The sequence below is a fragment of the Macrotis lagotis genome, chromosome 7, assembly GCF_037893015.1.
Source record: "Macrotis lagotis isolate mMagLag1 chromosome 7, bilby.v1.9.chrom.fasta, whole genome shotgun sequence".
Classification (NCBI taxonomy): Eukaryota; Metazoa; Chordata; class Mammalia; order Peramelemorphia; family Peramelidae; genus Macrotis; species Macrotis lagotis.
This window is the reverse complement of record NC_133664.1, coordinates 65,409,222-65,426,884: the sequence shown is the minus strand read 5'-3', so window position 1 is coordinate 65,426,884 and position 17,663 is coordinate 65,409,222. Positions and strand designations below refer to the sequence as shown.

At 35.0% G+C, this 17,663-nt stretch overlaps 1 protein-coding gene across 1 annotated transcript in view; it reads right to left on the bottom strand.

The window, feature by feature from the left end:
• The window catches only part of MYO3A (myosin IIIA), a 259,420-nt gene that overhangs the window by 188,625 nt on the left and 53,132 nt on the right, over window positions 1-17,663 (bottom strand). Inside the window, exon 5 of the mRNA XM_074195073.1 lies at window positions 1,206-1,282. Within this exon, the coding sequence (XP_074051174.1) occupies window positions 1,206-1,282 (77 nt within the window). The remainder of the gene's footprint in view (window positions 1-1,205; window positions 1,283-17,663) is intronic.

Here is a 17,663-nt window from a genome sequence, read left to right as displayed (position 1 = left end):
CCATGTATAGTACTTTGCAGATATGAATGTATTATATAAATGCTAACTAACATTAACAAGAATTACATATTTTAGATGGGCTAGTCCTTTGAAAAATGTTTGAAGATTTGATTGCTGCCTTAAGACAATATCTTCAGATGATTTCCCATGAATCATTCTACTTTTTAAATAATTATTTTATGTAACAAATATTCATTGGGTTAAAGTAAAATCCTCTTCTAAGTATTTAGTCCTTATATAATTTTCATTTTGTGATTGCCCATTATTAATGAATCTCTTGGTGAATTCTCTTCCCTTCAATAAATGCTGATTATATATAACTTTCTTTAAAAGGCCCCAGGATGACAATTTTCAAAAATACATTGTCTTTATTGATGTATATATGTGTGTGTGTGTGTGTGTATGAATTAAAGTCATTAGAGACATTATAGTGACCATGGAGAGAAAACTGCTTTCCCACAGCTATTTTAGCAGTTGATCTACAGTTTCCTGAAGGTAATGATGTATTGACAGTATATTAAAAGCTGAATCCAGCCCTGAGGCAGGATACTGGAATGCTGCGAAATGCTACATACTCCAGTACATAGTAGATTTTATCTTAATAAAAGTTTGTCCAATCTCTGTAGCATTTTTTATTCTAAAATGATTTAAAACATGATAAACATATTATTAAAAGAGAAATGTGCCATACATGAGAAATGTTTTAAGAAAATGAAGGCTATGTTTAACTTTTCTGTTTTTTCAAAAAAATAATTTTGTAGAGAATAAGAAAATATATTTATTATATGGAAGATTTAATATCTCTAAAATGCACTACGACATTTGGGAGATTCTGTTCATATTATATGTGTATTGTATTTGCATTAAATCTCTCAGTAGGTTATAAGATCATTGAGGGCAATGGCTGTTTCCTTTCTGTCTCTAGTGACTAATACAGTTCCTGGCACAGATAGGATGCTGAAAAAATGCTTGGTGGTGTATTTATTCACAGCAACATCCTCTACATATGCATAACTTCCAAATCTAAATCAAATGTTATAAATATGGTAAATTTATTAAATAGCTTAAATTAATTTAATTGTATATTATAAACTATAAATTAATGAATTTAGAAAACCTTTGCAAATTGAGGAGGATTAGGGAGGGGAAAGAAAGAATTGAGGGATTTAAACATCAAATCTATATTTCCTGAAATTTTATCTGACCTCAGGAGCCATCCAAAATGGTGTTCCTACAGATGTATTCCGACGATGATGAGTGCTGGTTAGCTGAGCTGACACACCTAAAAGAAATGATGGAAAACTTATTTCTGGATTTGATTACATAGGTTGAACTTTTGCAAATCATTTTGTACCTTTAGCTTTTCCAAGGCATCACTGAGTTTTACCTTCTTGTTCAAAAGGTCTCAAAAACAGACATCTGGTGCATTCATGCTTAAAACTGGATATTTGGGCAGGGATTCTGCAGCACATTGGAAAGAACCCTGGATTTGATTAAGGGGTTTTGAGTTCAAATACTGACTTTGTCATCTATTATCTATGTGACTTCAGGCAAGACACTCTATCTCTGGGCATTTCAATTTCCTCAATTATAAAGTAAGGGTATCTAACTTAATGACCTCAAAGGTGACTCCCATCTTGAAATCCAAGAGGCCTGGGTATTAGACCTGGCGATAATACTTACGAGCTTTGCATTGATGAGGCTAGCTGCTGTTACTCAGTCTCCAGCCTCTTATCTGTCATGCAGTCAAATTTGTATTATTTCCTTTCAGAGACATTGTGATGAAAACTGGTTTTCAAAACTTAAATATAAGCTGTTATCACATGTATTATCAAAGAAGCTCTAGATACATATATGAATCCTTCAAGATGTTTTGAGTCTTACCTATGTCCTGAAAATTTCCTAGATTACTCCATCCCTCCATCTATTATCTATTCATTCCTTGTTCTATCCCTGCCTCCCTCTCTCCTCCTGAAACATTCATTATTTCCTCCTTTACCTTTAATGCATATACATATATGTGTGTGTGTGTGTGTGTGTGTGTGTGTGTGTGTATCTCTAATATAATGTATTACTTTCTTTAAAGCAGGAAATACCTTATAGAGACATAGGTACACCATAGAAACTTAATAAATCTTTGTTCATTTGAGGTAAAAGGAAAAAAAATAAAATCATTTGGATTTCATATATTACCTTCAATGAATCAAGAGATCATAGATTTAGAGGTAGAAAAGTCCTCATGGTCCAATAAGTCCACTCCCTTCTTTTCACAGCTAATGAAACCGAGGCACAGAGATAGGAAGATATTTGTGTAGGACTTGAGAGCTTAAATGGAACTTTTTCTCTGTTTCTTTTAAAATTTCAGTGCGACCTAACCACTTCATTTTCCAGACATATAATTTTCTAGATAATATATTTTATTCTACTTTTCATGTATGAATCAACATTGGTTACATGTGACAATCCACTTACATCCCATTACATTTGAATTTTTTATAATGTTTATGTTTCCAGGATCTTTGTGATCAAGAATTCCTCACAAAATAATATTGCCTGGAGAATAATACTGTTTAAAGAATGAACTTTTCAAGCAGCAAATAGTTTTGGCTCACTGAAAGCATGACTCAGTTTTCCAAATGCAATACTTATGTACTATTTCTACTGAATTCTGGACCTAGTTACCTTTTCAACTGCAGCATCTGTCCAAGATACAAAGATAATGATGAATTGATTCTCAGGTTGTCTGATTAGATGTCATAAATTTAGAAAGTATATTTTTCATCTACCTATTTTTTTTACTCTAGATTTTATGTAAGAGTTCCAAGAGTCTAATGAATAACAGTAGTCATACCATTTCATCTCTAATAAGGATATCTGGCAAACTTGATAATATCAAGGTAATTTTCTTTTATTTGAATTCCAAGGAGGAACAGTTAAGCTAGTATTGTACATAGATATTTTTGATAAACATGCTTACAGATTAGTCATTTTTGGTATGAGGAATTAGGATTAAGGGAGATATATGAGATCATTTTTATAAAGCGTTCATCAGATTCTGAAGGGTTGGTTTTTGTTTTTGTTTGTCTTCCTCTGGATGGGAAGCATACATCTTATTTTACTGATTTCTTCATATTGATGTTCATTTGATCAGTGGTTACATCTGTCGGAATCTTGCTAAGCTTTAACATATTCATTTTAATGGTAGACTTGTTTGAAGAAAGTCTTCAAACATTGCATTTCAAGAGTTTTTGAAAGATCTATAACTAACCAATAAGGGAAAGAACATTCTGCAAAGCTTTCATTCCAACTTCTTTATATGGCCTTCCAGATAAAACCTGTGAGGTATTCTTCTCTTTGGCTGCAACTTCTTTATGTTCTTTGAGGTTATTTATTGTGAGAATATCAAGAAGGATGTAAATCAATCATTTTAGTAGTGTGTCGACTAACTGATCCAAGTAAAGTTTGTCAGTCAATAAACATTTATTGGCCCCTGCTTATGTTTTGGTCACTATGCTAAACTCTAGATATGTACAGAGATATACATATAAATAAAAAAGTCCCTATCCTCAAGGAGTTCACCATTTAATGGAGGGGATACCATGCAAATGACTTCATTCAAATAAGCCATATACAGGAAAAATTGCAAATTATCAAGAAAGAGAAGGCACTAGAATTCTGAGGAAAGAGCAATAATTTTTTATGAAAGGCAGAATTTTAGGTAGAACTTGAAAGAAGTCAGGGAAATCAAGAGGTAGACATATGAAGGAAATCTATTATAGACACAGGGGACTCCGATTTGAGAGATGGAGTATCTTGCTTAAGGAACAACAAGGAGGTCAGTGACATTGCATTGCTCTGAGTGTGTTTGCATGTGTGTGTGTATTTGCATGTAAGTGTGTTTGCATTTGTGTGTATGTCTGCATGTAAGAGAGGTGGATTATAGGGTATGAAAAACCTGGAAAGTGGGGAGGTAAAGCTTTCTTTCAATGCTTTTTAAGAGTGCTGACACAAGTGAATCCTGTTAGACCACCTAAGAAGTGCCCGTTTCTTTGGCCCTTTTCTTACTCCTCTGTCACAGCAAAAGTGAAAGGAGCTACTTGGTGTTTTTTTGCCTATTTTTAAGGGGACTGGTGTCTAAAACAATGAATCACCTGATAAACCTCTCCATGATCAGTTATGCTGGTCTTTGGCCTTCACACATATAGTTTATTGCCAGGTCTACATCTGAACTCTTTCCAGGTTGACAGGACTAGACATAACTTGTACTCTACTGACAGAACCTTTAAGAATCCAGGGTCACCTTTACACTATGATGATGCAGGCATCAAAGAAAGGTTTTTTGGAAGTAATGAATTAAGTGTTTCCAAACTATTTACATATGAAATTTTAAATTTTTTAAGATTCCACGCTTAGCATTTTGATGTCAGTTTTGATAAAAATAAATTATGGAGTTACATAATATGGTATTTTTAAAAGGAATCTTAAAGTAACAACAATACTTTTGCTCCAGGCAGAAATTCCAGTAGCATTTCTGATTATAAAGCTTAATTGCATGGTAAATTGAATTTCTATGAATTCTTGCTGGGAATGAAAGGGAGATGATATCATACCCTTGTTGACATTTTTTTTGGTAAAGTTTTTCAGAATTTAATCAGGTGTATTAGATATGACAATGAACTTAAGAGTCTTAATTCCCAAGTTGGCTACACATTTGGTCTATGACCTGGGGCAAACTACATATCCTATCTGAGCCTCAATTAGTCAATGAGTCAAATAGGGACAATGAACATTGTATTCTCTACCTCTCTATTATTGGGGTCCAAGGTCTCTGCATTTATAGAGGTAGAGTCATAGATGTGGGCCAAAATAGATCTTGCTAGGGGTTTCTATTTTACCCACAGCATATTAGTAGCACTCAGAAAGAACAGAATATATCAATGGAAGAACAATGAGAAAATCAAGAAAAAAATAGTGATTTAGACTTTAAATGTCTATATTACGTCATCCCTTTACAAACCAAATTGTTCAATCATTATGCATGCATTCAGGGGGATTAAAATTTTTCTGAAACTTTGAACTTCTTAGCTTAGACTAATCTCTTTAAATATATGGGAGTCCATGAAAGGACTGAAATAACTACCCCAAAATGGCCACATACCATAAAATATTCTCAAAAATTTTCATTTCACAGAAATGAGTACAAAATTTAGAAGCCATCTAAATTCAAATGAACTTCATAGATTGCAATGGCTTAGAAATCTCAGCTATGGTTTAGTGACCTGATGATCTCTCATAGAAGAGTTTGCCTATCACTTTACTGCCTGACTCCTCATCAGTAAAAATGAGCAAATTGATTTAAATGTAGGTTTTTACTAGCTCTAAATCTATATACCTACAATTTGGGAGATTCCTAAAAGAACAACAGGGAATAAGCTCAGGATTTGATAGGGACAGATGGCTTGGGGCAAGAGGTGGAGGTGACAGAGAGAGCCCAAACTAAAGACTGTGAAAAAGGAAGACAACTTAACTTTAAATTCTTATATTGGTAGTTCATAGCTCTAGTATATTTAAAATGTTGTAGCCTCCATACACAATGAGCTCCAAATGAAAAAATATTTTGGTATTCTTACAAAGTCTAGCACTGTGCCTTGCAAATAATCAGTTGCTGAACCAATGAACTGCAGAGAAAAATGAAATACTGAATCCAAGAATAGAAAGCCCACTAGATGATAAAGAATGGGAGAAGAAAGCATGAGAAAAGAAGCCTGGCAAATTGACAAAGGAGAGATAAAGAATTTAATCAAAATATAAATTAATGTCTCAATGGTTTCCCAATAGTCATTCTGATGGTAGTGAGAGGAAAGTGAGAGATGAATAAAAACATAACCAATGTTGGAAAGGAAGAGTCTAGAGATACAGTATTAATGGGGGAAGCAGGTCTCAGCAAGTCTCAAAAGACCAGGGGAGTGACAACATCTCTATTTTCGATTTTTCATGACTTTCCCAGTTCTGCTACTTGTCTGGGTGCTCCTCTTCAGTCTTCTTTGCTGGCCCATCATCCAAATTACATCTTATTACTGAGAGTGTCTTCAAGAGTCTATCTGGGCTTTCTTTTCTTCTCATTCTTTACTATATAATTTGTCAACCTTTACAACTGTCTTCAGTTAAATTATCAACTCTATGCGGAACTCATGAGGTACAATTTCATATTACCAATTGTCTTTTGGGTGAACTGGATGTCCCACAGAAATGAGAACTCAAAACATCCAAAACAGAACTCATTATTTTTATCCTTCTTTATCCCCCAAATTTCTATTATTGTTGAGAGTACCATCACCTTCCCAGTCACCAAGATCCACAACCTCAAAGTCATCCCTAATTACTTATTCATTCTCATTCCACTGTCCAATCTCTTGTCACAACAACTTATATAAATCTTTTTTTGTTTTTTTATTTTGTATTATTACAATAATCTTGTTGTGAGAGTAAACATAAGCCTCCCTCACCCCCAAAAAGATGAGAAACCTCAAGAATATTGAGATTGAGAGAGAAAAAAATGTACTTTTATCTGTGTTCAGATTCCAACATATCTGTCCATGGGATGAATTGCCTTCTTTATCATGAGTCCACCAAAGATGTTGCTTCAATATTTTTCCAATAGTTGCTATTACTAGCTGTATTTCCTCCATTCTATTCCTTCCCACTCTCATTTATTCTATTCTCTCTCTCTCCTTTCACCCTGTCCCTGTTCAAAAGTGTGTTGTATCTGAGTAGCCTCTTCCACGATCTCCCCTCTCTTCTATCACCTATTACCCCTTCCCTCCCCAATTCCCCCTTATCCCATCTCTTTCCTCTCATTTTTCTCTAGGGTAAGATAGATTTCTATACCCTATTAAATGCGTGTGTTATTTCTTCTCTAAGCCATTTCTGATGAGAATGAAGGCTCACTCATTCCCCCTCACCTTTCCCTGTTTCACTCCATTGAAAAAAGCTTTTTCTTGACCCCAATGTAAAATATCTTAGCCCCCATCTTCCTCTCCTTTTTCTTCTTCCCAATACTTTCCTTGATCACCCATTGACTCCATCTTTTTTACTATATTATACCATTACATTCAGCTCCTTCCTGTGACTTGTCTACATATGCTCCTTTTAACTGCTCTTATAAATGAGAAAGTTCATATGAGTTATCAGCATCTTCTTCCCAAGCAGGAATACAAATAGATCAACATCATTAAGTTCCTCATAGTTAGTCTTTCTCATCTGCCCTCTCTATGGTTGACTGGAATACAGTACTGGAGTCATGTACCTCAGATTTTCTGTTCAGCTCTGGATGTTTCAATAGTAAAGTTTGAAAGTTCCCTGTTTCATTGAAAGTCCATCTTTTCCCCAAAAGAGGATGTTCTGTTTTGCTGGGTGATTGATTCTCAGTTGTAAACCATGATCTTCTGCTTTCCAGAAGACCATATTTCAAGCCCTACAAGCCCTTAATGTAGATGCTGCCAGATCCTGCGTAACCCTGACTAGACAGACACAGTAGTTGAATTGTTTGTTTCTGGCAGTTTTTAGTATTTTCTCTTTGATGTGGGAGTTTTGGAACTTGGCTTTAATATTCCTGGCAATTTTTCTTTTGGAATGACTTTCAGGAGGTGAGTGGTGAATTCCCTCAATTTCTATTTTACCCTGTGCTTCTAGGATCTCAGGGAAATTTTGCTGTATTATTTCTTGAAATGTAAATTCTAAGCTCTTTAACTGGTTGTGACTTTTAGGTAGCTCAATAATTTTTAAATTAACTCTTCTAGATCTATTTTCAAGGTCAGTTGTTTTTCCAATGAGATATTTCACATTTTCTTTAAATTTGGGGTTTTTTTTTGGAATAGTTTTATTTCTTCCTGGTTTCTTGCAAAGTCATCAGCTTACTTTAATTCTACTCTTCATTTGAAGGAATTGTTTTCCTCAGAGAGTTTTTTTGATCTCCTTTTCCAGCTGGTCAATTTTGTTTGTTAAGGCATTCTTCCCATTTGCCTTTGGTATTGCTTTTGCCATTTGGCCTAAACTGGTTTTTAATGTATTATTTTCTTCAGTTATTTTTGTATTTCTTTCACAAAGCTGCTGATTTGGTTTTCATGATTTATCTGCATTGCTCTCATTTCTCCTCTCAGTTTTTCCTCTGCCTCCATTAATTGCTTTTCAAAGTCTTTTTTGAGCTTATCCATAGCGTGAGACATTTTCTATTTCTCTTGGAGGTTTTGGATACAGAAGTTTCAATTTTGTCATCTTCTGAATCTTCCATGGGACCAAAGTAATTTCTATGGTCAGATTCTTCTTTTTCTTTTGCTTGCTCATTTCCTCAGCCTATGCCTGATTAGGGACAACTCACAGGGATTTTAATTCCTTCAAGGTCCTTTGAGAGGCTTTGACTCCTCTCCTATCTGTGCTTTGGTATGTAGATGACCAGAAATTGTCTCCTTTTCTCTGGAGCTGTGAGGAGGCTCCCTACTCTTCTATGGTGGTGTGGGAGCCCAAACTGCAACCTGTGTTTGGGTGTGGGCAAATAGCTGAATCCTGCCCCAGGGAGAGCAGACCTCTGCAGTCTCCTCCAACCCCTTTACCATCTTTTAGCTGTGCTCTGGAGGTGCAGGCTGGCTTCCCCATTCCCACTGCTGGTTCTCACCACAGGGCTGCTCTGAGGCCAGTGCTCACTCTGCAGTCACTCTGCAGAAGAGTTCTCTCATTATCCCTTCAAGCTGTTCCCAATGATCCCTGGGCCAGGAAATCTGGAACCTGCTCCCTTGGTCATGGGCCCAGGCATCTCCAGAGATCTAGGCACTCACACTGCAGCTGCTGCTGGGGCTGCGGCTATGCTTGCAGTGACTTTTTCCAACCCCTGGTCCCGGTGAAACAGACCTTTCCCATGGAACTTCTAAGTTGTCTTGAATTGGAAAATTGTATCACTCAGTCTTTCTGTGGGTTCTGCCCTCTAAAGTTTGGCTAGAGTTATAAGTTGATAGCTCTTGGAGTGTTTTGGGGAATGAGTTTTGGGAATTCCAGCCTTCACACTCCCTTCTTGGCTCTCCCCTTACTCATATCAATCTTGTCTTCACACAGCCATTATGCTGGTTATCTTTTATCTCTTACCTGGCCTACTGCATTAGTCTTCTTGTTGATCTCCTTGCCTTGTCTCTCCCTATTCCAATCTCTTCTTAAACTCAGTTGCCAAAGTGATCTTCCTGAAGTGTATAGATGATCATGTCACTCCCCTACTCAATACCTCCAGTACTTCAGAATCAAATATAAAAACCTTTGGCATTTAAATTACTTTACAACTTTGTCTCATTCTACCTTTCCAGTCTTCTTACCCTTTACTTCTTCCACATCCTTTATGACTTTGTTCTTTTGCTATAGGACATGCCATTTACCAAGCTCCTTTGCTGGTTGTTCCCTCTATGTCTGGACAGCTTTCTCTCTTCACTTACCCTGATGAGTTCTTGGGTTTCCTTTAAGACTAAGATCAAATCTCACTCTCCTGAGAAAAGCACTCAGATCCTTCTTTGTCTGCTTCCCCTTTCTCCTATAAACACATGCAATATTCTGTTTAGAGCTATTTTAATGTCTCCCCCTTGAGAATGTTAGCTCCTAGTGGCCAGGCACCATGTCTTTGCCTTCATATCCTCAGCCCCTAATTTATAAAAAAAGAACTTAATGAATGCTTATTGACTGATTGATCAACTGTGGCAACATCTTTAAGCAATAACTATAGCACAGTAAATAAATTTAACTATCTTTATTGAAAGACTCACCAGAGTTTTAGAAAGACATAATGGCAATGCCCACAAGACCAAGTACTAAATGATGCTATGCATCTCAATAGCTCATTGTGCAGACTGTTCCATTTAAAACACTTGCTATTATAAAATGGTTCTCTCAGTTCTTAATCTTTATACAGAAATAACTTCTCAATGGAATCATATTTTATTTTTGATTTTAATAATTGCTTTTTTATCCTTGGGTCTTACCAGAACACAAAAATGTGTCTAGTCAGTGGAGAACAGCTCTAAACAATTAAAAAATGTATTTGCATTGGTAATTACTAAACCATTACATTCTCTAAACTTTAGCTAGTCTGGTATTTTTTAGTTTTACATCAAGTTTCATCCATGTATATTTCTTAGTTTAAATTAAACCCAGTTTCATATTTAATGTTTCCAAAATATTTTTGCACCACTAAAATTATTCTTATAAAAAAATAAAGAGTTTATTATAAAATCAAACAACCCTATATTTTGTTGCATTTCTGAAAGAATGAAGAAAGGCATAAGAAATAATCTTAAAGACTATATAACATATGGGGTAAAAATTAAGAAAAGCAATGCAGTAAAAAAGTTAAGCTTATAGTAATTAAGCTAATGTGCAAAGGAGGCATATTTGAAGATTTACTAGCTTGTCTGCAAACTGAGATGAAAACTAGTTAACATGTTTATTTTAAAAATACTTTTATTAAATTGAAACACAGTACCTTCAAAAGTAATGTGTTTAAAAATCTCACTGAAATATCTCATCTTTTATGAACTATCCATTAATTCAACAGAAATGCGAGCCTTTAGTTCACTCTTTTTCAAATAGGTCAAATTTTTATGAGAAAAACTGCTTTATTGGCTTGAAAATCTAGTAACTGCACTTGGGCAAGGGTTATCAACCACTTTGTGGTCACTTTCCAAATGGATTAATCCTTGTAAAGGTCCCTTAAGCTAGGCATTAGGTAAAAGATGGAGGAAAGCAATATTTTATTATAAAACTCTTTTTGAAGGTAACATGGTTCTGAAGCATGGATCAGAGCTAAGAAACTCGTGGTGCTAAGGAATATTAAGAAAGTCATCTTTCATTGGCAATTAATGAATCAAGCTATTGAATCCCATTATTACATTAATATTTTGAATGACAAGTATTTTATAGGCTGAACAATTCCCTTCAGGGAAGACAGGAAGAATGAGATTCAGAGTTCACGTGGACAGAAACACAAGACCACAAGAAAATAATCTGGGGGTAAAAGGGAAAGATATTAATTAATGGAAGGATTATAATCTAAAGGGAAATATAAATGAAACTTAAGGGAGAAAAGCTTGAAAGAGAGGCACTTCAGATTTGTGAAAATTTTAGGGTTAACACAGTAGGTGAGAAATATTAAAAGATCAAAAATAAATAACTAATTTGGCTTCTTAATAAGTGATATGATAGAGAATGATAATGTCTCCTGTAATGACCACCAACTCACCTCATCTTGTTTTATGATGACCTTGAGGGTAATAGCTCTTCTATGGCCTGAGCTGTGTTTATGGAGGGTGAAGATTCAGATGAAGAAATTAATCTCAGTTATGTTTTAAGCATCTAATAATCTTTTCAGAGACTGTAGAAGTTCCTAATCTGATTGAGTCATTTTATAAAGTTTGTATTATATCTTTCCAGGGCTCTGTCCTGGAACTCCCCACATGAGGTTGATTAAATAGGGTGATTTTCTCTTATTAACTAAAGACAAACTGAAGAGAGATCATTTTGTTACATCAACACTTATAAAAACAAAAGTGGAATTATAAAATTCTAGGATTTTAGACTCAGAAGAAACATTATAGAACATATAATTCAACATAGCATAATTGAAAAGATGTTGAACTTTATCCAGTTTGATCTGTATTCAAATTTCAGCTTTTTTTTGGTATAACCTTGTACATTACTTCACTTGTCTGGGACTCAGTCTCTTTATGTTAATAGTGGGTGGGTAGGTAGGCCTAGAGCATATCTAAGATTCCTTTTACTTCAAAATTGAGGTCCCTAAAAGATATTTTTCCCCCCTTATAAAGGATGAGAAAGATGACATAAAGCTTGGGCGAATAAAATTAGCAATCTTTGAAGAGTTGGCAATACCAGGGTACTATTCCATGAGTAACACACAAGAAAAGCATAAAAGGAGCATATCAGAGGTATTCTTTTATCAAAAGAGTGGAGGCTTTTGTCTTTGTTTCCAAGATTTCCCTATCACATGTCTTTCCATCCTTACCTGCTTTGCCTAGGAGCATTCATTATTGTGTACATTCCATGATCTAAGAAGGCAGCATTATATAAGGTTTCCTGAAGCTTCAAGGTCTTGTTCCAATGTTGAGAGTCTAGCCCTTTCTGCTTCCTGAACTAAGGTTCCTAAACATTGACTAACTCTGAGTTTAAGTCTTTTTGCCCTTCACTATAAACCTAACCATATTAGATGTTTGGTATAATCTATTCAGTATGAATTTTGCCTGGATGCATTTAAATTGTGTTTTGTATTTTTTGATGTGATTCTCAGAGCATTAGAAAGAGCTACAGTGAACAAACTGCTCAACAGAACAGAATTAGTTATGAGGCCCACCAGTCTTCCTCCATTGCAACCTATTCCATGTCTATTTGTGACATTTACTTTTGCTCTAATGCTAAAAGCTTTCTGAGATCAGTAGCACATATTATTTTAGTACAGTGTCCAGGGGGGGTGGTTGCTATTAAAAGGAGAGTTATCCTACAGTATTAACCTTCGATGTAGTGGCAAATGTTTAAACCTGAATAAATGTACTGATTCATCATCTGCCTTGGGGGTAATTGTTAGGGAGAGGAGTAGAAATTAAAACATGGACTCAGTCTAGTTCAACTTAACGGAGCTTAGAACACACATTAATCATACTGGACCTCTCATATCTTGAACACTAAGCCTCAGGGTACCAATCTAAACAGTGCTTGGCTTGCATCCATCTCTTCATATGGGGCTGTGATTTTTAGCTGTCATATTTTAATACTAGTTGGTTGCCAAAGAGGTGAAAATTCTCCTGGGGTTTTAATACACCTCTTAAAATAACTAACTGCCTGAGGAACCTTGAAAATACATTTTCTACCAATTCTCTGGGCCATTCAAAGTCATCCCATTCAACCAAGTTATACAGACATTTTAAAGACACAAGATAGACTGACCTAAAAGAGAATGAGAAGAGAACTTGATGTGAGGTCAGATGACCCAGGTTTGATTCCCAGATCTGCCACTGTTCCCACCAGTAATAACATTTGTCCTTCATTTTTGAAGAAAGCCATGACATCAGGAAGGTGATGCTATGACAAGCACATAAATTGGATTTGAGTAAGGGAGGCTGTGCTAAGTCACCAATCTCACTTTCTCCTCCAGAACCATCTGGATCCAGTGGCCAGCTATGAATCAGCATGACTAGAGATGGTCCTGGGTATGAGGCAAGCACACAGCTCATAAGAAGCAAATGTTTGAGGTCAGATTTCAACTCCCATCCTTGGACTTCAGGGCCAGTGACTCCATTGTGTCACCTAGCTGTCCTGAGACTCTGAGAAAGTCACTTAACAATACTTGATCTCAATTTCTTCATGTAATATTTTAGTAATAATAATAATAATAATTGTATGTATATATCATTCATATTATGTGTTAAGTGTTTTTCAAATGTCTCAATCGATTCTCACCAAAATCCTGGGAGATAGGGGGTTATTATTAACGTGCATTTTATAGTGCAGGAAACTGAGGCAAACAGAAGCTAAGTGACTTGCCTGTGGTCACAGATTTGAACTCCTGTTTTCTTGACTCCAGGGCCAGTAATTTTTTCATTGAGATCTTCCCTAGTTTTAAATCCATGATCCTATATTATATCCTTGATGACAAATTAACACTTTTTGGGCTTCAAAGATTACTTTTCTTTCAGTCTTCATTGACAGAAATCTTTCTATACCTCATGACTTGAATATTAGGACTCCATCAGGGAGCTCAGATAGCTCCTTCCAGTAAAAATCCTTGACTCATATGTTCTTTCAGAGGATATTTTCCTTATTACCAAATAACTAAATGAGCATAGCAATTAGACAATCATGTATTGATTTGCATGGTATAAGTTGACTAAGAAGTCAATTTGAATTTGTATTGATTCACTTGGTCACATAATGAAATTTGCTTTCCTGAATAAATTCCTGATTAAAATTCATTTCTTTCTGGTCAAATATCTTTCTTTCATATAAATGGAGAAAAAATTGTGCAGTAAATAATTGTTCTTTGTACCACAAATTCTTCATCGTATGTGATAATAGGGGAAATCTATGACTCATAATGCAAAATCCCAAGATAATCTCAAAAACCATTTGAGAAAGTAGGTGACTTGTCTAAGATTAGCAGAATAACTTGAATTCAGGTCTTCCTGACTACATGCTTACTCTCAATCCATTCTGCCGTTTCTTGTAGGCCATATAGCAAGGTAGTGAGGCAATCATGATTGGAATACATATTTTGGGGGTGTTCTTTTCAGAAATTACATTTGTTTGTAATTTATGCCTCTGGATTCTATGCCTTTTTGTTATTTAAAAAATAAGATCGTTTCAACACTGTACTTCTAAAATTAGTTATTTAGCAATAAGGAAAATATCTTCTGAAAGGGAATATAATGAGTCAGTGTTTTTAGTGGAAGGAGAATCTGAGCTCTCCAATGGGGTCCTAATATTCAAGTCATAAGGTATAGAGGTGGGAGAGAGCAGAAAAAAATAATTATTACACATTCTTAAGAAATATATTGGCTATTCCATCTTCTACTTTACTATGAGATTGTCTCGTTTTACATTTTTCTATATTTGAGGCACCTAGGTGGCCAAGCATATAGAGATCTAAGCCAGGAGTCAGGAAGATATGAGTTTAAACTGAATCTCAGACATCTGCTAGCTATGTGACCTTAAGAAAGTATTTCACTTCAGTATTCCTCAGTATCTTCATCTGGAAAATAGGGTTAAATAAAGGTTGTTGTGGGGATTAAATGAAATAATACTTATAAAGTACCTGGCAAAAAGTAGGCAGTACTACAATGCTAATGGTATCATTATTAATAATAATGTTGTTCTTTTGTTATCATCATATTTCAGTTTCTTTTTAGGTTTTCATTGATTTGCAAGTTTCATTACTATTTTGGCTGGCATTTCACATCAAGAAAGGTAGCATGACATGGTGGGTTGAAGACAAGTCTTAGAGTCAAGAAGAGCAGGGTTCAATTCTTGCCTCAACAATGAACATTAAGTGTGCCAGATACTGGACTAGGGATACAAAACAGAGACATACGATAGTGCCTCCCTCAAGGAATTTACAATCTAGTGAGACATACTAGCAATGTAATCCAGCATTTGAGGGCCAGGTTTCAAATTCAGATTCAAATTCTCCCTTGGATAAAGTAACTATTTAACTATTTAACATTAGTTCAAATACTTAACATCTCAATACCTCAGGAAATTCTCTAAGACTCAGAGTTACAGTGGAATTTTGGAACTCTAAGTGAAGGAAATTACCACACTGGAAGGTCCCAACACTAATCAAACTAAATTTGGACCATAAAGCTCTCCCAATGTTGCCTTTCCTGTACAAATAACAACAACAACAAAAACAACAGGGTAATATATTCTAGAACAAAATGAGTAATCTATTAAGATATTTCATTAGAAATATATAGAAGTAAATGAAGATGATCAAATTATTATTCTTTCAAAAATTCATAAATTGATTTATCAGTAGAAATAAAAACATCTGAAGAAATGAAAGATTACTTTCAAAAAATACAAAGTAATTCAATGAAAAGAATAGAAAGTAGACATTTTAAACAACCCAATCCAAGAAAATGAAATTAAATAAGTTATCAAGAAACTACCAAGAGATTAAAAACAATCTAGAGCAGATAGATTTACAGGTGAATGCTCTCAAATATTTAAAGAGCAGCTAATACCAAGGATACACAAATTATTCTCAAGAAGTGAGAAAAAAATTCTAACCAAGTCCTTTTATCAGACAAATTTAACATTAATACCAAAACCAAGGAATGACAAAGCAAAAAAAAAGAATCAAACAATATTGCTAATATAATATAGTATGTAATATAAACCAGTATCATTAATGAATACTGTTGCAAAATGTAAATGAGATCTTAACAGAGCCTACACAACTATTTTCACAAAAGTTATCAAACTAGATTTATGCCATAGATACAAGGATTTTTCAACATCAGCATAATAACTAATAAATCACAGAGTTAGGGACAAGACCTTAGATTTCAGTGTCAAAGGGAACACCCTGATGAGAAAGTTCTCCCAAGTAAAGTTGACACCTCTACAATCAGAGTAGTCTAGAAAATGCTGAGGGATTAAATGACTTGTGCAAAATAATACCATGCCACCAAGTATACTGAATTAGATAATTATCTCAATCCTTAAATTGTGACTAATAATATTTAATTATCATGTCCTATGATATTTTCAAATACTTGATATTGATGACTGTTTGAAGAAGAGGATAAAAGCCAACAATATTTTAAATCTGCAGCAACCTCTGAACAGGTGCACAAACTGGATATAGTTTTAAATGTGGGGTGGAAACATGGCAGCAGAGTGATTTAGTCTGATAAAGAGAAAGTCATCGGATATAGGGTGACTGTTTTTGAGTAATGCTTTGAGCAAGCTATGAGTCAAAGAGAATCACAGGTGCCAATGTCTATTATTAGCTACTGAAGCTTTAGGGAAAGAAAGGAAACAGCAACACAGGATAGAAAATCCAAATTATTCACTCATCTTTTTAGTCATGTTCCTTCCTGGTTGCCCTCCAGTTGGAATCCCATCTGGATGTTAGAATCCATGCTTTGTCATTTAGCAGTGTGGCCCTGAGTTCTGCAGATCTGACTGTGTGTCAGATACATATATTCTCTCTCTCTCTCTCTCTCTCTCTCTCTCTCTCTCTCTCTCTCTCTCTCTCTCTCTCTCTCTCTCTCTCTCTTTCTCTCTCTCCCCAGTTGCAGGAAAGATCAGTACATATATCAGTTAACATACTTTTATGTTTCTACTGTCAAAGTTAACCATTTGTTTTAAATGAGATGTTATGGGAAAGTAGGAAGAAAAAAAGAGAGCACCCTCTTTGTTGTGTGAAGATTCTTTAGGGAAAGGGAGGTTGGAGAGTAAGGCTATGTAATATTTTTTGACTTCTGTTTAAAGACTGAAAAAAATTACTGTGTATCTGTAAGCTTAGTTTAAAAAAAATCAGTGATTTTAACTGATCAAGTTTTCTTTAAGAAGAAATTTCTGGGGAAAAGGAGTATGTAAAAAGGGAACATCAAGGTTCATATTGCAAAAAAGATTCTTTACTTTGCTTAAGGTTTTAGATCAGCAATATTCTACCTATGTGACCTTAGTGCAATGCTTTTCTCTTTCTGCACTTCAGTTTCCTCATCTGTAAAAAGAGATTGAACTAAATGACCTCTAAGATTTCTTCTAGCAGGAAATCTATGATCCTACTAACTTAGGTATTACAGGATTCTTTGAAATTTCCAGTTTCCTAAACATACCATAATAAGAATGATCAAAGCTCCTTGTAATTATAAATTTTCAGGAAAGCATCTCTTCTTACATCAATATGAAAAATACCATTTTTTATGTAGGATTTAATCAGGGAGATTCATCTTCCTGGTTTCAAATCTAGCCTCAAACACTTAGCTATTTGGTCCTGAAAAAGTCACTTAACCCTGTTTACCTCAGTTCCCTCATCTGTTAAAATGAGCTGGAGAAGAAAATTGTAAACCACTCTAGTATCTTTGCCAACAAATGGGGTCACAAAGAGTTGAACA